This window comes from Hippopotamus amphibius, chromosome 14 (genome assembly GCF_030028045.1).
Source record: "Hippopotamus amphibius kiboko isolate mHipAmp2 chromosome 14, mHipAmp2.hap2, whole genome shotgun sequence".
In the NCBI taxonomy this organism is placed as follows: domain Eukaryota; kingdom Metazoa; phylum Chordata; class Mammalia; order Artiodactyla; family Hippopotamidae; genus Hippopotamus; species Hippopotamus amphibius.
In genome coordinates this window covers 33,850,762-33,873,639 of record NC_080199.1, presented here as the reverse complement: position 1 = coordinate 33,873,639, position 22,878 = coordinate 33,850,762, and the positions used below count along the sequence as shown (strand labels likewise).

The 22,878-nt window shown below is 40.7% G+C and overlaps 1 protein-coding gene across 8 annotated transcripts in view; it reads left to right on the top strand.

Annotated features, from left to right (window-relative positions):
• The window catches only part of LMO7 (LIM domain 7), a 193,826-nt gene extending 176,783 nt beyond the window's left edge, over nucleotides 1-17,043 (top strand). For all 8 annotated transcript variants that reach the window (XM_057707242.1, XM_057707248.1, XM_057707240.1 and 5 more), the window contains 11 exons: nucleotides 1,446-1,471; nucleotides 2,081-2,185; nucleotides 2,800-2,892; nucleotides 3,308-3,627; nucleotides 4,672-4,737; nucleotides 6,822-6,874; nucleotides 9,255-9,468; nucleotides 11,448-11,726; nucleotides 13,637-13,745; nucleotides 14,824-14,926; nucleotides 16,280-17,043. In XM_057707242.1, the coding sequence (XP_057563225.1) occupies nucleotides 1,446-1,471; nucleotides 2,081-2,185; nucleotides 2,800-2,892; nucleotides 3,308-3,627; nucleotides 4,672-4,737; nucleotides 6,822-6,874; nucleotides 9,255-9,468; nucleotides 11,448-11,726; nucleotides 13,637-13,745; nucleotides 14,824-14,926; nucleotides 16,280-16,302 (1,391 nt within the window). In that variant the 3' untranslated portion in view covers nucleotides 16,303-17,043. The remainder of the gene's footprint in view (nucleotides 1-1,445; nucleotides 1,472-2,080; nucleotides 2,186-2,799; nucleotides 2,893-3,307; nucleotides 3,628-4,671; nucleotides 4,738-6,821; nucleotides 6,875-9,254; nucleotides 9,469-11,447; nucleotides 11,727-13,636; nucleotides 13,746-14,823; nucleotides 14,927-16,279) is intronic.
• The last annotated feature ends 5,835 nt before the right edge of the window (nucleotides 17,044-22,878 follow it).

The window sequence follows — 22,878 nt, the reverse complement described above, 5'->3', positions numbered from 1 at the left end:
ATAAAGAGCAGAGTTGCTGATTGGTATTGAGATGATGGCTTTGCAGTGTTAATAGGACCGCTCTTATGACTTTGCAGTAAATTAAATTTTTGTCACACCTTGTACAAGTGTGTTTTGATATTCTCGGTGTTGGTGTAGTCGGGCAGTGCTGCTTTGTAATGTGCCGTGCGCGTGCTGTTTCCTCCCCTTTCACGTTTACCTACGGCTCTGTCTCATGAATGCAGTTTGAACTCTGTGTTTTGCAATCAGAAGCTTAAAAGTAATAGCCAACATCTGAGATGCAATGGCACAGTCAGTAGGAAGCATGCTGTTGGTGTCTAAAATGTTATTATTTCTTACTTTTAAGATCATCAAAAATATTTACGAACTTGCCTTATAACATGATACTTACTGGATTTGTGTATTTTGTGTTAATCTCCTCCTAGTCTCTTGGTGAATTACAATCTCTTTTTGACCATAAATAGAAATAGCTTACCAGCTATGCATGGACAAGGGTTCATTTGTGTCAGTATCCTTAGTGTTTTTGGTATTTTTTTGTTCAAGTCTTGTTTTTCTATGGTCATTTAATTGAAACCGTATGATACACCTTGCTCAAATTGGCTAAAATAAAGCAGTTCTTTTTCTCTCTTCATTCTAATTTTCACTCACTTTTCTTCAACAGACAATGTTAGGGAAGAATATTTTCTTAAATCTCAAAGCAGTTTTCTTGAAAATGTGATTGTGTAAGTGAATAAGTTGACAACTGAGGTTTCAGGAAATTTAAAAATACAGTGTGATAGTGTATTTTATGAAACTTGCTTCCATGTTTATAATCATTGTACTATATACAGACACACACAATTATGTGGGCCCCCTAAGAATAAAAAGAATAACATTCTGCCCATAAATTTACACATGAAGTCTGAATATTTGTGTTTCAAATACTAGGGAAGGAAAGGGAAATGTTTCTTGAACATGTTTGTTGGTGGCTTATTTCAGAAAAGTAGCTCATTAGCAATAAGACCTGAAAAATGTGACTTATACCTGTCATAATGTAACTGAATAGCAGCAAAAAAAAAAATCGATTCGATAGATGTTGTAATATTCAAAATTCATTTTTTTTTCTATTAGGCCAAGTTATGAGAATACAATCCACTCTATTAATAAAAGAACCCTGAAACCCCTTAGGAATAAATGCACCAGTATCTCAGTTCTAGCACCTAGAGCTAAGATGAAACTTTGACATCCACTCTTTCTTTTCTTTTTACCAACTTTGAATTTGGAAGATGAGTAACAAACAGCTGAAACTGAAGAGAGAAACCCACCATTGTTTGAAAAAATGGATGTCACTTAGTATACTGGCATAGAAACAGTTAGTGATACAACTTTCTGAAAGGAATTATTTCACAGAAACGAAGATTTATACTGTTTTCTTTTTCTTTCTTTGCCCATGTGCTTTAATATAGGAAGTTCCGATTCTGTGGTGCCTGATGTAAGTAGTATTCCTTCGGTTTTGGAATAAACAAGGAGGCCTGGGTGGGACTGAATTAGCACACAGTAGCATCGCTTGTTGTTATTTTAAGCTGCATGAGAGTTTATCCAGGAGTAATCTTTCCAAGATACAGAGACCTATTTTTGTTTTTATTGAAGTATCGTTGATTTACAATGTTGTGTTTGTTTCTGGTGTACAACAAAGTGATTCAGATATATATATTTTTTTCCCATTTTTTTCCCATTATGGTTTATTACAGGATATTGAATAGTTACCTGTGCTATACAATGGGACCTTGTTGTTTGTTCATTCTGTATAAAATAGTTTGTATCTGCTAATCTCAAACTCCCAATCCAACCCTCCCCCTACCCCACGTCCTGACAACCTCAAGACTGTTCTCTCTGTTTCTCTGTATTTGTGAGTCTGTTTCTGTTTCATAGATAGGTTCATTTGTGTAAGAGACCTATTTTGAAATATAAAGCCCACTCTCCTTTGGTACAGCGTAGGCCAGGGGTGATATGAATAATTTATGCAAAAGTGCTTCAGTAGATGATGTCATGAAGTGACATATTCTTCTGTGTCTGCGCCTCTTCTCTTCTAACGTGGCAGCTTCCAGTCCCGACCATCAGTGCCCCGAGTCGCTGGGCGTGGGATCAGGAGGAGGAGCGGAGGCGGCAGGAGAGGTGGCAGAAGGAGCAGGACCGCCTGCTGCAGGTGCAGCACCACAGTGTGGATCAGCAGGAACCACGCTCACTTTAACCATTTTTCCTGCTTCGTTTTCCTTCACCTGTATTAAAAAGCAACTTTAAAAAAATTGAAAGCCAATAACCTCCTAATTAACACATCTTTTGATATGTAGCACATTTGGTGTGAAATACTTTTCCATTTTGAACATTTCCAGAGTCCCCCTTTTCAAATTATTTATTAGCCCCTGTGTGTTTTCAGAGTAGGTGGCACCATTGTTCTGTGGGTTTTCTTATGCATGAGACGTGTATAGATTGGTAAGGACCTCCACCCACTAAACTGTGTGTGTGGTCCATTACAGAGTAGTTCGGTGCCCTTTCCACTTAGCTAGGGGCTTCCATGAATTACTGCCATGGTAAAGGGTGGATATGGGTTTAATTCTGAGTGTCTGCCCTTTCCCAAATCTGCATTTAGCTCAATATAAGCTACTTTCTACTTTAGGGGTACAGATCTGATTGGTTAAACCAATAGCTCTGTCTTTAAAGATGGAGGTGAAGGGTAGAGTTAGCCAAAATGTGAATGAAAGTTTGTTTAACATCACTAACCTATTAATTAACTAATTAATATGCCATCTTCTCTCATAGGAAAAATATCAACGTGAACAGGAGAAACTAAGGGAAGAGTGGCAGAGGGCTCAGCAGGAGGCTGAGAGAGAGAATTCCAAGTACTTGAATGAGGTAGTGCTGGACCATGCCCTCTTCTTCCTTTTCTACCTCGTTGGTGAAATTCGCTATAAAATGGAAGCTACCCCATTTCACTTGGCTTTTGTCACACATTCACCTATGAAACTCTTTGAAAATACTAGGCTCTGGTTTGTCAAAATTTCGCTTTGGTATTTCAGCCTTTTTCCTAGTTTCTCTACTGTATCACTAAATAATCCTAGCAGTAGGCTTTAAGTGCATCCTCCTCTTCTGTGTTACAGCTCCACTCCCCACATGTGTTTTTGCTATTGATAAAACTTTTAACATTATTTCAAGTGGAATGCTAGGCCAACTGCACTAAATATCCTTTAAAACTGAACATAGACATATCTTCATGGAATTATAGAAAGGCACAGATTTAGACGGGTTTCTTTTCTCCCTGGTCACGTAGGAACTGATGGTCCTGAACTCAAACAGCATTTCTCTGACCACACGGGAGCCTGCCCTTGCCACCTGGGGTGAAGAGTCCAAGGCACCCGACAGGGAAGGAACCCGGGCAGAGGAGGCATCGAAGCAGCAGCAGCAAGAGGAAGATGAGGACCAAAGGAAGAAGCTGCAGGAACAGCTTGCTCTTGAGAGAGAGAGGAAACTGAAGGAAGAGCAGTATCAGGAAGAGCAGGAGCAGAAGTGGCGTCAGGCGGAGGCAGACGAGCAGAAGCGCCAGGCAGAGAGAGAGAGGGAAACTTCCATCAAAATATACCAGTACAGAAGGTCTGTCCCCATGGCCAAAGGGCATGTGTCATTTTTCAATTGGCTTGGCTTAGCTGTATCCATTCCCTACTTCAGAGGCACCTAACTGGTCCTCCTGCTCCCCACCATCCGTCCTCTACACAGGCAGCACAAGCAGAGCGAACCCTTTCCACTGTCAGTCTGATCCTGTCACCTTACTTCTCTGCTCTAAGTTCCCACATGACTTCCTGTCACATTAGAACATCATCCAAGGTCCTCTCATGGCCCCAATGGCTTGGATGAGCTGCTGAGTCTCAGCCTTCTGGTCTACCCAGCTTCCTACCACTTACTTCTCTGCTCAAAGTTCCCAAATGACTTCCTGTCACATTAGAACATCATCCAAAGTCCCCTCCATGGCCCCAATGGCTTGGATGAGCTGATGTGTCTTGGCCTTCTGGTCTACCCAGCTTCCTACCACTCCTCCCCTCACTTGGTCGCTTACAGTCACACTGGCCTCCTTTTCCTTCCATGAAAACATCTGACTTATTCTGTACCGGGACTTTTGCATTTTCAAGTCCCCGTACTCAGAAAAGTCTTCCCTCGCATTTGTGTGGCTTACTTATTTTCTTTAAATCTCTGCTCCAATGTCACCTTCTCAGGCTTTCCGGAATACCTCACCTGAAATACATGCCTCTTCCCCCCACCCCTTCTCTCTAGTATGCCCTTGTCTGTTTTACATTATGCATTTATTTGCTTGTCTGTTAACCTGACCATCCCACTAAAATGTATTATGAGGCCAGTAAGTTTGTTTTGTGTACTTAGGTAGCCCTGCCCTGGAATAGTACTGGAACATAGCAGGCACTCAGCGTCTGTTTGTGGAATGAATGAATTGCAAATGTCTGTTGGTGGTAGTGGGTCTGTTTTCTGCAGGGATGGATTGGAATACTTCTGTATGTTTAGTTTTCAATTCGGAGACCATTCTCATAAAGAGTCTAGAATAACATTATTTTGATATCCATTTCTTAAACGCTGGGAAAGCATTGAAGTCTAATATTTTGACCATAAACTCTTTTTTCCATCTTTTAGGCCTGTTGATTCCTATGATATATCAAAGAGAGAAGAAGAATCTTCAGGTTTGCTTCCTAGTGACAGGTGTGTAGAACTTTAATAGTAATTTGGTTGGAGTAATTGGCTTCAGAAGAACATTTGAGGGCTTGTGTAGATGTTTTGCAGGACTACTTTAGCACTTACTCTTTTGTGGGATACAAAGATATCCTGCTGGTTGATCTTTGTATCAACTGACTTTTGCTGTGTAACCAAATACCCCTAAGCTTAGTTGACCTCTGATTTCACGGTTCAGCATTTTGGGCTAAACTCAATTGTTGGTTCTTTTAGTTGATTGAGTTCCAGATGCATCTACCACCAGTTTACTAAGCAATTCTACTTCTGGGAGTTGACTGGCTGGCAGCTGGGACAATGAGAGCAACTAGGCCATGTGTCTTTTAACATCCAGCAAGCCAGTACAGTCTTCTCCACCTGTGGCTGGACAGAGAAAAGGGAGAGAAGTAAAGAGAGGAAGTGTGCGAGGCACTTTGCAGTCTAAGGTCTTACTTGGCACACCGTCGCTTCTGCCACATGCTGTTATCTAAAGTCACAAGGCCAGCCCGAGTTCACGGAGTGGAGAAAAACCCTACCTCTTCGTGAGAGGAGCCACAGTACAAGGGGGAATGGACACAGAATAAGACTTGTGTTCATTTTTGCAGTCTACCTGAAGCTTTATTTTAAAGAAATTGTAAGCAATGGCATAAGCTTACCAGAAGTTCCATGTGGACATCTGAAATGAGAATTGTAGCCTTCCTCTTAGTTTGATTTGAACTACTGGTCAGTTTCAGGGAAAGAAGATAGGATACCTGAAAAGTTATATATTTCCTAAAACATTAAATTTAATATTTTAAAGTAATTTAAAAATTCTTTGCTCTCTTGAAATCACTAAGGACTTCTGAAAAGTCTGTCTATATATATCTGGCCTATGACCATTAGTTTGTGTTTCCACAGCTAAAATTTCTTACTAAGGAAGTTTGCCTTAGAGATAAGGAAAGACTCATCTCTATAGCCAATCAGGATGACTAAATAGGGCTCAGAGTAGATAGGGAAAAGAAAAGCAAAATACACAAAAGTAGTAATGGGCTGACATTAAGCTAGAAAAAAATTCTAGTGAGGGATGACCTTGTTTATAGTGAATGTTTCTGGGTAACTTTAGATCATTAAAACCTGTATCTCCCTTTTTTAAAGCTATGACTTATTTATATATATAAATAAGCTTTATGTATGTAGCTCATTACCTTGAGAAAATAATTAGATTTCAGGGAAAGGAAACTTAAGGAATCCTGGCAGTTGTGATAAAGCATCCCTAGAGGCATTAAGGAGTATAGCTAGACATCCATGCATTAAAATTATTTTCTTCTGTGTTAATACAAATGAAACCATTCATGAGTGTTGCTAACAGTTGTGATACATTGTGTGTTACCCATGATTATACGTTGTATTGACATGTTATAAACATTGTCTGCATATACATATGTATGATAATGTATATTATGTAATATATTATTATTCATTATTGTTACTAGTATTTGAAGTTATTGTGCCTAGGAGAGTGAGAAAGAGACGAGCAGGTATTAATATATGAACCCAGAATTTATCATCACAGAGTCAGGCCTTTTCAGAAGTTGCCTAAGCCAAGAGTACTCCAGTGCCTCTTTGGAAGGTTAGGATAGCATTTGGTGAGTTGCTGTTTCAGAGTGGGACCCGAATGCCTCCAAAGTGAACTTATTGACCCCCGGGCAGTATGAAGGAAGTGTTGACAGTCTGATGTTAGGTGATCTGATGACAGATGCTTTGTACAGCCTGGTAAGATTGATATCTGGAAAAGAAGAGAGTCAAAGTATTCAAGTTGGCCAAAAAAAATCATAGGCTTTAACTGTCATCAAACTGGAGAAGATTTTCACATGCTTCTCTTTGTTTCTAGCATCAAGCTCTTTTCTCTTTAGAGATGTCACTGTTTTCTGCTAGTTTGTGCAACATGAACAATTCTTTGGTATGAAAATAAATATGGCTCTCAACAGACATGGGAAATAAATCAACTGCTTTAAAAAGTAATCTTTTTGGTGTTCTTACTTGATAAATATGAAAAGGATGTTTTTAATGAGATGTGTGTAATGTGTTCTGTGTTTTAGGAATAAATCCAAATCCACTACTGAACTGGATGATTACACCACTAATAAAAATGGTAAATGTGAATTTTTCCAGAAATTTTTAGCACAATTTCTTAGTTATGCTATCACACCCTATGATCAGTATTTTTAAGGTCAGGATATTTCAGTTTCATTAAAATTACATACTTAAAATACTACGGATTTTTAGCATTTGCGTATAAGAACAAAATTATCTTGTGCTTATTTTGGCTTTACTTTATAATGGAGGGAGTAGTGTAAGATTAAAATGGTTATAAATAGCTAAGGAAATAGGTGGAAATTTTGCAAAGTCATGCTAATACCATTTTGTATGTGGATTTCTTCTTGCTACCAAAGAATTGGGACAGAAAAGTTTTATGCAGAGTACCAGGGAGATTGTATATAAACCTGAAATTGCACATAAACCTGAAATTGGACATTCAGATGACAAGATGTCAAAAAATTCAAAATGATGATTTCACTAACTTGGCAAGAACAATTTGGAACCTGATATTTTTAGTATAAAGTGTATTTCTAGGAACACATGTTAACTGAAATTATGTAACTAAGGGAAGAAAACTAATTGAAAGCACCATTTTAAGCAGGGTTTGCATACCAGGCTTTGAGTAAATAGGGTGCTGGTCAGTTATGTAAATGAATGAAGATCCAGGTGAAGATTGAGGTGAACCTGGTGGACATGCCCATTTAAGTGGAAGGCCACTCCCTGACTCCAGCTTGTCACTGCCATGTGGGAAGTTTCAAACCTGTGATTCCCAAATCTTTTTGTAGTAAGATAGAGGTAAAAAAAAAAAAAGTCTGGATTTTTATGTTATCTTGTAAGTGTTTGACACGGAATTTACAGATTTTGCCACCCTCTGTGAGCCAGACAAGATCCATAGGCCCCCCAGTCTGATGGCAGCCAGTGTATCAGCTCTGCTTAAAGCTTGTGGAATTTCCAGTTTCTAGTAGGTTCTGTGATCACCCCTTTTCCCTTAACACAGAGGACCTTCCATTATCTGGTCCTAGTTTAATTTTTCAGTCTGTTTTGCTGTTTTCCCCGTTAGTGGCCCTTAACTATAACCAAATTGTTGTCTCTCTCATTTTCCAACTTATCAGATGCTTTCTGATCTGGTTCCTCTAGCGTTACCGGTTTGGATTTCCAGTTTCTCGTCCCCTGAATTTGCCCCTAAGCCACCATTAAAATTAAAGTTTAAGTACTCCAGTCTGCCATGAAACATTTTTAACCGGCAGTGATCATGTTCTCTTTTGCATACTTGACCTGTTAGTAATAGCAAGTGTGACTCTCCGAAATGGTCTTCTTAATATTTGTGACTTGTGTTATTAATCTGACTATTTTTGTATGTAAGTTTTCTCCTCTTTACTAGCTATAAGCTCCTATATAGCACACGGTAGACATTATCAAATATTTTATTGAAAAACTTGTTTATGCCAATAAGGCATCTTTAATATAGAAAATATTTTATTCCAAATCTGAGTAAATTGATTAACTGTGTGTATACACCAATGTAAACATAGCTGCATACAAGAAACTTTTGGTGGCCTCGTTCATTGCTTACTGGAAGATAAACCAAGGCAGAATGAATTTTGAAAGAACGACAATAGCAGTGAATCTGGAGAGCAAAAGAAAATAAATCCTGAGATGAAATTTCCTAATCCAAATTAAGATGGGGAGGATACTTCAAAGTTATGGATGTTTTACCCAAATCAGGAATTAATCAGCAAATCCAAGGAGACAAAACCCTTCAGGATAAAACCTGACTTAACTGTCTTTTATAAATTCAACATCCAAATTATAGCTCTGTCGGTTCCCTTTCAGGAGATGCAAGTCTGATAACATTCCTTGGTTATCGTTTGGATTCTTGGCTATTTTTCGATTTCACAAAAGCCATTTTGGTGATTGAATGTGCTCTCATTCCTATGATTTGGTCATGACTTATTCTGTGACTTATACCATGAAGACTCGAGCTATATTAGCTGGAGATGCATGCATTTATGTCTTTGCTCTCTCCTCAGGGGCAGTGTACATTTTTTGAAAGAATAGAGCACCCTGTTCCCTTGCAGAGTTGTTACAGCAAGCATTCAATGTACAGGTGCTTGATTGATTTTAATTTAGGAAGGAAAGAAATAGTGGAAGAGAAATGTTCTAGATGAGCAGTTTGTAATTTAATACTGCTGAAATCAAGGCTGGTTGTTTCCTTTTTAGGCAGCCCCCTGGTATGCCTCTGCGTGTGGAGTTGGAACTTCTAGGGACAGGAGACTGTTCCTTTATGTTCCGAGGCAGCAGCCTCATTGAGAATTGATAATATGAGCCTGTGTGCCCAATGTCACATTATTCTTTGCTTCACTGTATTTGGAGATTTATGCACCATCCTTTTTTAATGTGCTAAGCTGCAGCTTTTGATGTTTTAAATTTAGGAAGCAATAGATATTTAGACCAAACTGGGAACAGTAGCTCATCACAGAAGAGCTCCAAGAAGGAACAAGTCCCGTCGGGAACGGAGTTGGAGAGACAACAAATCCTTCTAGAAATGAGGAAGAGAACATCCCTTTATGATGACAACAGCTGGATCAGACAGCGCAGTTCCAGCATCAATAAAGAGCCTATTTGTCTGCCTGGGATTATGAGAAGGTGCGAGACATCTTTGGAGTTATTTCCCCTTCTGTACTAAGGTGCAAATATTTAGTTTCGAGACGTGCCGGCTACTTTTGACACAAGAGATGTCATCATTTCTTCTCGTATGTAAGATTTAGTGGGAGAAAGAGAAGGAGAGCAGATGTCATTGGGCACTTGTCACGGAGCACTGATTAGTGCCAGACACAGGCCGGGTGCTTTTTCTACATCATCTCACTTAATCTGGAAAGAACGTCTTGAGGCAGGGATAGTAATTCTGCTTTTCCATGCAGAGAAGCTGTGACTTGAGCAAGGAATGCACTGGGACAAAACCACATGGCTACTAGGTGGCCAGGCTGCAAGTGGGGCTCTGATGTGTGATTCAGGCACTTAAATAATTGATGTGGCTTTTAGTGCTTCCTTGGATACTGAACTAAAAAAAAAATTAAGCCTCTGTTTATAATGAGATAACGGTTAGATTGGAATCATGAAAATAGTGTTCACAAAGCGTAGACACCTAATTTTTGTAACTTTAAGGAAAATATAGAGATAAATTAATTGGAGATGAGAGGATGAACTAAACAGATATATCTTGGGTAAGTGAATCCTGAAGCTATTTTTATTTAGTATTTCCACAGCTGACAAACTGAGGAAAATTACTGACAACGCAGACAAAGGGCTAATTTCCTCAATGTAAAAATAACTCCTGAAAAATCACTAAATAAACCCTGACAACTTTATAGAAACATAGACAAGTGTTGTGAACAGATGGTTCATAGAAAAAGGAAGAAAGGCAGTAAGCACGGAACAGATCAACACTACTCCTAAAACAATGGTACACCTTGCTTACGGGATTTGTAGAGAGTTAAACAGTTGATTAAATCTAGTGTTGACAGTTGTATAGGGAAACAGGAACTCTTGCTCCTAACTAGGTGAGCAGTTTTTTAATGTTTATTAAGCCAAAATTTTTGCCTACACCCTGTGAGCAGTTTAGTTTCTGGCGCTTTTTCTTCTGGGTATATTTGGATAAGTATACAAAGATGACTTTAAGTTTGTATATTTATATAATATCAGTAGCAGAAAAAAAGAGAATCAAAGTATTTACTAATAAGAGTGTACTTAGTGCTCATTAAATAAATAGTGGCACCCTGGTAAGTAACAGCAGGAAAAAACTCCCCTAATTTGGAGTCAGTGTTTGTAGATCATAATTAATGCTAAATACGTAACTTCACTTAAGAGAGATTTTTTTCCAAACATTGTTTTTAAATCAGTTAGTGAGCTAAATCCTATTTTAAATGCATATTCAATTTAAGAGAAGTGGCTGGCAAATGCTTCTGTAATGTGGACATTAAACAGTTGTTTAACTTCAGAGTTTTGGGTGGTGAGTGGAAGAGGGCTGCTCAGTAGGAATGACTTGGGTTACTTTGGAATCAGGGAGACTTTGGTTTGAGAGCCAGGTCTACCACTGACTAGTTCTTTTTACTATGGACAAATTAGCTTCTGTGAAATCTAAAAAAATCAGGTATTGTATTGTTTAAGATTAAATAATCTTAATATTTTTATGACAGTGTTTTGTCTAATACCTGACGGCTGTAAGTGCCTAAAAAAGGTGTTTTTTGGGGTTGGGTTTAAAAAATTAAGGTTGATACGTTTAAACAGTTGAAGAGTTAAAAGGTACATGCGTGTCTTCTTTGTCTTAGTGTTTTATTTTAAAAAATATTTTTCTTAGTATATTACTTTCCACTTTGGTATTTTTGTCTAAGTGGCAAGTAAATAAAAACAAAAAAAGATAAATGACGCTTCATCGAATATGAAACATCATGGTGCCTCTGACGAAAAGGAACTTTAGTTGTTAAAGGTAATTTTATATGTGACTGGACTTGTTAAATTCGTACCTGCTTATAAAATACATGGATATTTTAATGACTGTAATGGTGTTAAATGGATTTCTAGCTGAACGTGTTATATAACTTGGGTGACTCCTTTCTGCGTTTCAGAGGTGAATCTCTAGATAACCTGGATTCCCCAAGAACCAATTCTTGGCGACAGTCACCTTGGCTCAGTCAGCCTTCAGGAGTCTATGCCTCTTCCTCCGTGCAAGACTTCAGTCGCCCCCCACCGCAGCTGCTGTCCACATCGAACCGTGCCTACATGCGGAACCCCTCCTCCAGCGTCCCCCCTCCCTCAGCTGGTTCTGTGAAGACCACCGCCCCGTCCCCCACACCACGCAGCCATTCCCCTGTGGCTCCGCAGCCAGGCTCCCAGCCACGCAACAGGTAAGGCCCTTTGGGTTTTCCTTATTGTTTCCTTAGTCTCAAGAGGGTAGTTTTTCATTAAAACATTCCCCGAATCTTGTCCAAGCTTTCCAATGAAAAAGAAAAACAAGCCTTTTTGAGTGTGTCAAAGTCAGTGTTCCTTTCCCAAATCAATTCAGAAGGCTTCCTTCATATCTTTCCATGCCGACCCAAGAGCATTTATGGATGTCTTATGCAGCCTTTGAAGGCCTTTAAAATGTTTACTTCACTTCCAGTGTCTCATTTACTACTTGGGCCTACGGTCCGTGTCTTAGATGTAGATGGACCTGAATAGTTCTCAATGTGGAATCATAAAAATATACACCACCTCATGAATGCATGACAAATTTGATGAGTGAAAGCAGTATTGTAAATTCTTTGACTGTTTTAATGAGATTATAGTATAAACTCATTTTATAGGAACCGAGTGTAAAAGGAAAGCATTATAACCCAGCCCCATCATCTGTGGAACCTTGCACAAGCTGGCTTAAAAAATTCTTGTTAGAGGTGGCATTTTGGGTTTTTGTTTTCCGAAACCATTGCTTGTCTCTTATCTGGTTTTCCAACATCTTGCTCAGACTACATCAACTGAATTCTGCGGGTCATATGCCGTGGGAACTGTGTGAGAGTTATAGTGGTGGGTCCTGATGCTTGCCTTTTGATATGGACTAAAGCTCAGGTATCAACATGTGTTGGGGTGTTAGATCTGGGTAGCTTCTCCACAGATCACTGATGCTTCATGAAGCCACGTACAGCGGTGTTTCTGTTGAGACCTGAAGAGAGTTCTTCTGGCCTGTACTACTTTTTATTGTCAATGAAATACTGAAAAGTAGAAAAACAATGATTAATATTAGGATTTTTTTTAAAGCTATCAACTAAAGGATTTTGTTCAGGGAAGGTATTTTTATCCAGCTAAAATGTTGCATGTGCCAGGATTTACAAAATGTGTATCAGGGAGTTTGAATTAAGAAGATATGAGGATTTTGGTAAATTTGGAGGGAAAATAAGAGCCACAGAGTAGGGGGAAGGCAGAGGAGAGAGCACCCGTTTACTTACTGAGAACCCTGCCCTCAGAAAGCACAAAGGAAACGGGGCTGTGGACTTCACTGCCCTGAAAAGGTCTCTGTGTAGAGCACGTGATGCTCTAACATGAGGTACTCAGCAGCCGTGCCTTTTCCAGTGTCACTGAAGTGCTGTGCCAGTCCTGTGCGATGCAAAGATAAGAAGTAGCCTTCACCTTCCTGCCTGGGAGAGGAGATAAGACTTGTAAACAAAGGAAAGTCGAAACCCGCCTTACCTATCTAAATGGTAGCTGTTGGGCAGTTTTCATGTCATTCTCCACAGAGGCAGTCCTGTAAGCCAGAGGCACCGTCAGGAAAGCACTGATACTTCTGTTTACCTAGAATATCGGGTGAATGAGAAAGAGGTTGCAAAAGTAAGACTGAGACAGTAGCTTGAATAGACTTGCAGTGCCTCTCGGAAGAAGTTGGGGCTGCTCTTTTCAGTGTTCGATGAGCAGAAGACACGATCAGAGCTATGCCTTGGTGGATTTACCTGGGAAGATGTTGGCTGGGTTAGAGGAAGGGGAGACTGTTGCCGCGTACAGGTGTGGTCTAAGGGCAATAGCATCGCGAAGAGCAGCGTGGACTGATTCCACGGAAGTTGTTCGTTTATGTGAGGAGGTGTCAGAGGTTCCAGAGCCACTGTGGAGGCCCTTCAAGGTATGGTATAATCGAGGCATACTTTGCTTAGCTGGTGAAAGTTTCCTCCCGCAGATATATGAAGACATTCATAAACTAGGATTCATGTTCATACCAGAGTGTGATTTTTTTAGATAAGAGCTTTGAGCTACATGGATGAAAGCCTCCCTTCCGTTCTTGTTCTACATCTAGGTCGGTCAGTGGGAAGCGCGTGTGCTCCTACTGCCATAATGTTCTGGGCAAAGGAGCCGCCATGATCATCGAGTCCCTGGGTCTTTGTTACCATTTGCATTGTTTTAAGGTGAGACTGAGCTAAGCAGCCTGCAGGCCCGCCACGCTTTGCTGGGAGAGAGCATGGCTTCTTTGAGCGCTGGGTGCGGACCTGCCACTAACCGGTTAGGTGCTGCCTCTGTCGGGCTGTGCTGCGCTGTGAGTCACACATGGCCTGCTTCTGCTACTGCGTCCTCCAACCTTGAACCTGACTTCAAAAATTAAACCTGGAAGCACCATGCACTTCCCATCTCCAATCTGAGATTCTAGCAGTAAAATTTACAGTGCGTAAATGCTTTCTCTAACATGCTGCCACGGTTATTAACAGCATGGGGACGTGAGTTTTGAGTGTCCAAAAGCCTAGTTTTGTATAGGGAGAGTATGAAAGGAAAAATATTGTATTTTTACAGTTACATAGTCTGCTGGCACTTGGGGAGTTCTTGCACATAAGAAAGAAGTCAGGCTGTATAACAACCTTATTTTACAATATCTGTCTTTTGAGACACATCTGCTTGATTCTTGAATTTGCCTTGGGCCAGAGAGAGAAATTCCAGGTGTCGATCCGGGAGTCCTGCAGAGCTCGGCTTGTTTAAGCTTTTCTGTCTCTGGCTTGGGTTGTTCCTAAGCGTAGCGGAATGAGTCAAAATTATTAGTGTTTGAGCACGTGGAACCAAAATACCCGGCCTTGAAGGGAAAGCACCATGAGTGAACACTCACCAAATTGGTGCCGTAGGAATGCCAGGGTGGCCCACCCCAGGGCAGAGAGCTCTTCACCCATTCCTTCCTGCAGTGCTTTTCTCCATCCCCCTGGGAGAAAGGAAGATTCAATTTCTTTAAGCCCACCAACGAATCATTTCTATTCTTTTGCTATATTTAGAATGATATCTTGGCTCTTAAAATTAGTCTTATGAATTCTTTAATGTCTCATCTGGCAGGCTTCATTTTAATCTAATTATCTTTTTGCTTTTTTTTTTTTTTCCTTTGCTGAAATGAAGCTAAGAGCTCAGATGCTGCATTTTGCTCATTTTTTTTTCCCGGGAGTGCCCCAAGCTTTCTTGAGCTAAGTGTGGTTGTTTCCTTTTTTGTTTTCATTTTCATTTGTCTCCCAGTGTGTGGCCTGTGATCGTGACCTCGGAGGCTCGTCCTCAGGAGCCGAAGTCAGAATCCGAAACAACCAACTGTATTGCAACGACTGCTATCTCAGATTCAAATGTAAGAGAGCAAATCAGGGAGAAAATTTCTAGCCTTTTACAGAGACCACGGGTTCCCATGCATTTTCCTGAACCTACGACCAGCTCCCCTTCAAGCTCCCTGCCCTAGAGCTCCAGGCTTTAGGAATCTCAGGGTATCCCCTTTCGAAGAGGGTCCGGTGAGTGGGTCAGTGGGTCAGTGCTCAGGATTCCAGCCACACAAGGGAGGGTGGAGGAACCGGAGAAGGGTGCGTGCCAGGGAGTCAGGACGGTGTGTGGTGCGGTCTGCTCAGAGTCTGGAGACACTTCTGGTGACTCAAAATACAAATCAACCAAGACAGACGGTGAAAATGAATCTCCTGTGTAGACTCTCATCAGTTTCTTGGCTAAGGATTGGCCCCTCATCATTCTAGCTGATTTCTGTTATTTACCAGTGGGGTCTGATTATGTGATTCAGAATATGACCAACTTTAAAAACTGTGGTTTTAAAAGGTAACACAGAATAGTCAGTGTATGCTTTATTGCTATATAATCATATACTATCAATATATACAGTAGTTTAAAAAGGAGAGCATTAATTCTGATTACATAGTGTGTCAGTGTCATTTTTGGAAAAACTGAGTTTTTTGAAAACTTACCATGCTATTCTGTGTCTAAGTATGTTTTTGCCTACGTGTTATAAAACATGGGATAGCGTAATTAGATTGCATATCGTTTTAGCTACATGAAGACAACTATTCCTCCTTTTTATATTTCGAGCCTTGATGCTGGTAACGTGTTTCTTCCTTGTTGTGGAAGGGTGTTTGTTACAAGTGGTATCAGCAAAACCATATGCTTTTGAGCTCTGAGGTATTTATATGGCCTTTATGTGAAGAGTGCTTTGGCAATGGCTTCAGCCCAGTCAACTCTCTCTTATCTGTCACCATGTTTTGAGCCTTCCTAGCCCGTTGGTGCAGGCCTTTCCCGGGTTCCAGCACTGAGCTTGGAGAGTGTCAAGGCTGGGCATGGAATGGGGGGAGTGTGTGTGTGTGTCAGCTTTTCTCTCTTTAGTCAAAATTCCAAAGCCCCAACATAACTGATTTTTGGAATCATGGAAAAATTGCCCATGCCTTTTCTCTCCTCCAGTACAAATAATAGAGAGTTGAGTGTAACTTGTTTCTGTATCAGCAGTTGATTTCTCCTCCGTCTTTGCAAAGAGAGACTTGTAGGACCCAGAGGTGTGATTTGCCTAGCTTTATCCTAAGTGAGTAACAGGGTTACTCTCTCTACCTCGTGGGGTCGTTCTCTGAGCAGTTCCTTCTGTGCACCCCAGGCGGTGATACTGAAGTGTTTCTGAATCTAAGCACTTGTCTTTCTTCTCTCCTTGCCTGATCAGCTGGACGGCCAACCGCCATGTGATGTAAGCCTGCGCACGAAAGCACTGTTGCAGATAGAAGAAGAGGTGGTTGCTGCTGATGTACATCTATAAATACGTGCTGTATGGCCTTTTGCTCTCTTTTTTAAAAAGAATAACACTTTTTCTGGCCTCTTTAGATTACATCAGAGCATTATAGTCTTGGTAGAACCTGTATTTTTGTTGTTTATTTATAAGAAGGTAATTATGGGTGGGGAAAAGTGCAGTATTTCCTTTTCGAATTCAGCATCATAAAAGCACAAGGGAAAAAATAAGAACTTCAAAATATGGTTTTTGAGGCCGATAATGATCTAGTTTGACTTTCTAGTGGTGTTTTGAAGAGGGTTATTTTATTGTTTTTTTTTTAAAGGGTTCTGAAACAGTATTTGAAATAGTTAATATAAATATGTAATTGCATTTGCTCTGTTTATTATAATGTATACTAAATTAATGCAGAACCAGATGGAAAGTTCCACTAAAATCCACTCCCAGATTTGCTTTCTGTATCCTTCTCGTCATTTATGTAATGTTATGATTAAGTGTTTTTTTTTAGCTTATATAACATTTTATTTGCTTAATGAGGGGAGCTCGATTTTCTTCACCAGAATTGTCGCTAAGCCATTCCCACTAGAAAGCTGCTGCTTTTCACTCATGGAAAATCATCATGGTTTGTATGCCAGAAGTTTTCTCCAGAAACTAGTGAGCCTTGCTGTTCAACTGTATTTGTAAATAAACTTGCGGATGCATTTCAGGAGTGGTTCTTTTTCTTCTGTGTGTGTCTGTCCACCTTCCAAGCCTTTTGATTATGTTTCACTGTGTTTTATTTAGCAGCTTCACTGAAGTATAAATTGACAGAACAACGTTTCAACTGTGCAATGACAAGTTTTGACGTGTGTATACCGTGAAACTGTGACTGCAATCGTGATATTGTTTTTCCTGAAAAATTTTAACAAGAAACTATTTTTATTTGTGTCAGAAAGTTGTTTTTGAATGCAGTACGTGAAGTGAAGTGAATGGTGAATTGTTGGATGATTTGCATAGAATCTTTACATATTCTTTTGCTTCCTTAGTGATGAAAGGAGAATATAACAGTAAGTTTAGAACAGCTATAGGACAAAATATATACTCTAATGTTTTAGAAATCTGGGGTGAGAGTGTAGGAATACAAAACTTTAGCATGTTTTGAGCAAAACTATAAACCTGCTTGTATCCTTTATTATAATGAAACTGGAGTGGATAATTCTAGGATATGAGAACTATACTGGGATAGGTTAGAAATATATAATAAGCTCTAATGTGGAAGAAAATAAAAAATTCAGTTCCCGTTTTTATTTTTGTTTAGTATTCTTTATTTCTGATTACTAGAGTAATGTGTGTTTTTTGATGAAAATTTATCCAGTACCTGAAGCATAAGGAATATAATTCTCAATTCCAGACTTCAAAGACAAGAGCTTCTATGTGTAAACTCAATCCGTACATAGTTATTTATCGTGTGTTCCTAGTTAACATTGGATTGTGACTTTTTCAATGTTCTTACCGCCATTTCTATTTATTTTTATTAATGGTTTCATAAAGCTCCCTTGTTTGGTGCTGTTAATACTTATCTGATAGTTCCTCTACTGCGTGTATCTCAATTGTTTCTAATATTTTAACATTTTAATATATATAACACAGTTATACATATATTTCTAATATAAATTCTATGATGAACTCTCCATGATCACATCTATTTCTTTATATTCCTTTCATAGACATGAGATTATTGGCTCAGAGATTACCCATTTTAAGGCTCTTATGATACATATTGCCACAGTGGTTTCCAAAAAGATGCTACCAACTTAGACTCCCACTAGCACCACACGGGCTTGCTCATCTCACTGCATGTTCACCAAAATGAATTTCCATTGCCTTGTTCGCTGCCTGACATATAGTAGCCCTCAATATACGGTAGCTGAATAAGTTAATAAATAAACCATTACTTCAATTTCTGTCTTGTTAATTCTGCTTGTTCCGGCCTCTAGTACAAGCTTCAGTTCTTACCTCATGATTTTAGTTTTCTCATCCAACATCTTTACTGATCATCATTCCTCTTCATGTCTATTGTCTTTTCATCTTAACCTCATGTACTGTCTTTTTTTTTTCTTCTCTGTACATGCTTAAGACTTTTCCCCTCCTCTCTCATCTTATCTTGCTAAGTGATAATAATTTTGTTAGTACAAGTTATGAGGACAGCTTTCAGAGACTTTTTTTCTAAGACACCGGTGTTATAGCACCTTTGTATGTGCCCGTGAGAATTTGTAACTTCATTGAGGAATAAGGAAGGATTCAGTCATTCAGCATTCTTTGTTCACACTGTCTGTGCCAGGCACAGTTTTGGGCACTGCAGAGAGTGTAGTGAAGAAACACAAAGTCTTGTCTCTGACTGGGCTTAGATTTCTGGTTGGGGGAGACAACCATAAACACGATAAAATGTGACACATGCGTGAAGATAAGGGTGTCAAAGAACATGTGAGCAGGGCAAAGAGGCCCCAGGAGTGGTGCAAATGAGAGTTCTATGATGCCTTTTTATGTGGGTTAGAGAGACAGGCTCTCTGACATTTGAGCCAAAGCCGGAAGGGTTGAGGGAGCAAACCTTACAGATATTTGAGGGGAAAGCATTCTGGTTATAGAGGAGAGCAAGTTCAAGAGTCTTGAGGCAGGAGAATACTCTGTGTGTTCAGGAAGCCACCATGCGGTTGGGACGGAGCAAGTGAGAGGGACATGAGTGAGGAGGCGTGGGAGGCGGGCACAGGGCTGCTGAGCAGGGCAGAGATGCTGGAGGGTGGAGCTGAGGAGTGAAATGAACTGACTTGTGGGTTTTTTTTTTTAATAAATTTATTTACTTATTTTTGGCTGTGTTGGGTCTTTGTTGCTGTGTGCGGGCTTTCTGTAGTTATGGAGAGCGGGGGCTACTCTTGCAGTGCTCGGGCTACTTACTGCGGTGGCCTCTTGTTGTGGAGCATGGGCTCTAGGCACGTGGGCTCCAGTAGTTGTGGCGCTCCAGCTCAGTAGTTGTAGCACACGGGCTTAGTTGTGCTGCAGCATGTGGGATCTTCCCAGCCCAGGGTTCGAACTGTCTCCCTTGCATTGGCAGGTGGATTCTTAACCACTGAGTCACCAGGGAAATCCCTGCCTTATGTTTTAAAATGACTGCAGAACACCATGTAAACAATAGATTGCAGAAGAGCAAAGGTAAAAGCAGGGAGGTGAGTTAGGAATCTATTGACGTTGTCCAGGCAAAAGATGTTCTCTTCAACAGGTCGGGAATAGGGGAGGTGATGAGGAATTGGCAGGTTATATAGTGTGATATGTATCTCAAAGGTGAAGTGACAGAATTTGGTGATGGATTGGATGTGGCATGAGAAAAGGGAAGAGTCCAAGTCTGAAGTGTTGTCCTGAGGAGCTGAACACGGAACCACCACTGTCTGAAATGGATAAAGTGGTGGGTAGAGCCTAGTTGGGGTTGATGAGGCAGAGAGATCAGAGTTGGTTTTTAAATATGGTAAGATTTGAACATTCTGTTAGATAACTAAATGACAGTGTCAGGTGGGCAGCTGGCTGTGCAGATCTGGAGTTCAAGGCAGAAGTCCAGGCTGGAGATGTAAGTGTAGGGTCATCCGTATATAGATGGAATTTAGCTGAGGATCAAGAGGACATCACCTGGGTTCTGACTGTAACTAGAGCAAAGAATATGTCAGAAGGACCAATTCCTGGGGTCCTTCAGCAGTGCAGATCAGAGATGCAGAGGCAGGAGAAGAACTCAGACTCTGGTGTTCTGGAAATCAAGTCAAGAGCATGTTTCAGGGCGGAAGGGACCTGCTGTGTCATTGGCTATGCAGAGATGCAGTAAGGTGAGAACTGAGTTGATGACAGGAGATCATGTACATTTTGGTGTTGGTGGATTGACCAGCTCACATGTTCACTTGGGGGGGTCTTTCATGTGCACAGTACCCAGCCCAATTTCCAGTGCCTAGCAACCTCTAACTGTCCTGATGTTTTGTCTGTTTACCAGGTCCATGTTCTGTCCATACCATTCCCCCACGATACATTAGGAACCAGAACTGCACTTTCCAGTGTATTGTGAGTGAGTTCCCTTGACACATGTGGTGCTTCCCCTTCACCACCTGCCCTGTAGTTTTGGGGGACTCTCAGAATGTCCTGGAAAGAGAAGTACTGGGGTTAGAGTGCCCTGGCTGCTTCCAGAGGCAGAGCCAGCTGACTGGGTGGCAGTTCTGTTCTGCCGCGTTCTTATATGCAGACTTTGGGTCTCTCGGCCGAGGCCCAGGCTGTGGTCGCTCTGCCTCACTTCAAGCTACAGACAAGCTTTGGTTCTTAAATTTTGATTCACAGTTGAGCTTCTTGGTGGTCGATTGAAATTCTCCCCCCACCCCCACCCCCAGAATCTAGCAGTGACAGTGGTAGATCTCAGTGTCAAGGGTTTGCATCGCTTTCAATGTCTCCACGTGTGCTTTGTGGGAAGCAGGGAGAGGCCAAGTCAGAAACTGCCATCTAGGTGCCATATTAAGACATAAGAAAGTTCTACGTTTTAAAATTTTGTAGATATTCTTTAAAGTTACCCTTTATAATCTTGACTTAAAGAGGCAGTAGGTACAGATGTATTCTCTAGCCATTCATTCGTTTGGTTTACACATGAGAATTATCTGTATGTGTGTGTGTATGGGTGGAATAATCAGAGTGCTGGGTCCATTGGGAATCTTTATAAGAGGCAGGGATGAAAAAAATCACCTTCATTTCTGCTGGCACACTTCCTGCTTCCTTCTGCTTGAGTTGAGCTTAACAATTGAGCAGCCAAGAGAAGAGCTCTTTGTACTCTGTGTTTGTGGGAGAACCACGTGGGGGGAGAAGATGGCACGTGGCCTGTGGACAAGCAGCTTCATAAGACAAGGCCAAGGAAGGATTGAGGGGCCAGGCCATTTGTGAGTAGCAAATTCTAACATGTAGTCTGTCCCAAAGAGGTAGTGAGGAGGAGTGAGTGAGTGAGACGAGTAGAGGGATGATTTCTTCAATATTTTTGAGAAGTCAGAAGTTTTTATTTTATAGGTAAGCATGACGGTAGAGAAGGGGAGAGGATGATTTTATGCCCTGTATTCAGTAAAGCCTGGAGCCTCTGCAGTGCTAAATTCAGAAAGGAAAGTAGCATGAAAATTAGATTTGTTCTGTTCAAGAATGTAATCTAGGCATTTTATTCAGTACTTAATTTTCAATTCTATCATGGTATGAGAACTAGCAAAAAAAAAAAAAAAAGTTAAACTAGCTGGGTTCCAATGAATAGGCATGGAATAATAACTACTGCTTGATTGTTTAGACATATGTAATAGGGTATGCCAGGCTTGGGATTTTATTTGTTTTATTTACCACTTTAACATAAATCCTTGCAATCTGGAAGAGGCATTAAAGGCATGCTAATGCAAGTCCCAGTTCATGCCAATTAAAATGACATTTTAAAAACCCTAGTATGTGTCTAAAATCCACGTTTTCAGGACACGAAAAAAGCAGTTTTCAGATTCTTGTCGTGAAACACGTAGAGAGTGTTTTTGATGAATACAAAGCCATCCTTATCCTCACGGAGGAGAAAGGCATGTGCCCAAAGGGTTCTAGTGCCTGGTGGAAGAGACCAGGGCTGTGAGAGAAACCCAGTGTGTGAGAATTCACGAGACATTGACACTAAGGGAGTTGAGGCAACTTCGCAGCCGCGTTGGTATTCGAACTGCATCAAGAGCAGATATGATCTTAGCAGATAGAGCATGCAGAAGGAACAAAACAGCATTTCTGAGTTGGGATCAAACCCCCAGAGATGCCTCCCTTACTTTGTATTCCAATCCAAACCGTGCACACGTTGGCCTGTTTTGCAGAGGAATGAGGAGATCCCTAGATACCCCATGTGGGACCGTGTCTCCATGGAGTGGTGAAGATCTGACGTAGGGTGGTGAGATTGCAAAAAGGAGTAAGTCAATGGATGAGAGACTGAGACTCAAAAACATGACAGGGCTAAAGAGAAGCAAAAGAATAACTGTGGGACCCCAAGCGTGGGTAGTGTAGAGACTGATGTTGTTGAGGGAGGAAATGAGTTCTATTTTGGACATACTACAGTACGACAGGGTTGACATACAAGGAGAAGTAGGTGAAGGTAGCTGGAAGTAGGAGTTTGGGTTTAAATAGAAAGAAATGACATCCATTAAAGTTTGTTCGTTTGCATGCTGAAATTGACTTAGATATAAGTTTATTTCCTCACCTGACGGTCCGTTCATCCAGCGGTTTCATCATGTCATCAAAGACCCATATCATTCATCTCAGGCTGTTTGGCCATCACAACGCTGGCTGGTCCTAAGGCTACTTACTACCGCAGTTGCAGGATGGCAGACAGGCTCCATGCTTCTCTGTTCAGAGTCACTGGCAGAGTCGCTGACCCCTCATTGCTCTTACGTGTATAGGGGAACTTTTCCAGAAGCCATTCGCAGAACCTCTCTCTTCTCATAGGCCAGGCTTGGGTTGTCTGCCTGTGTTTGAACCGGGGAGCCTCC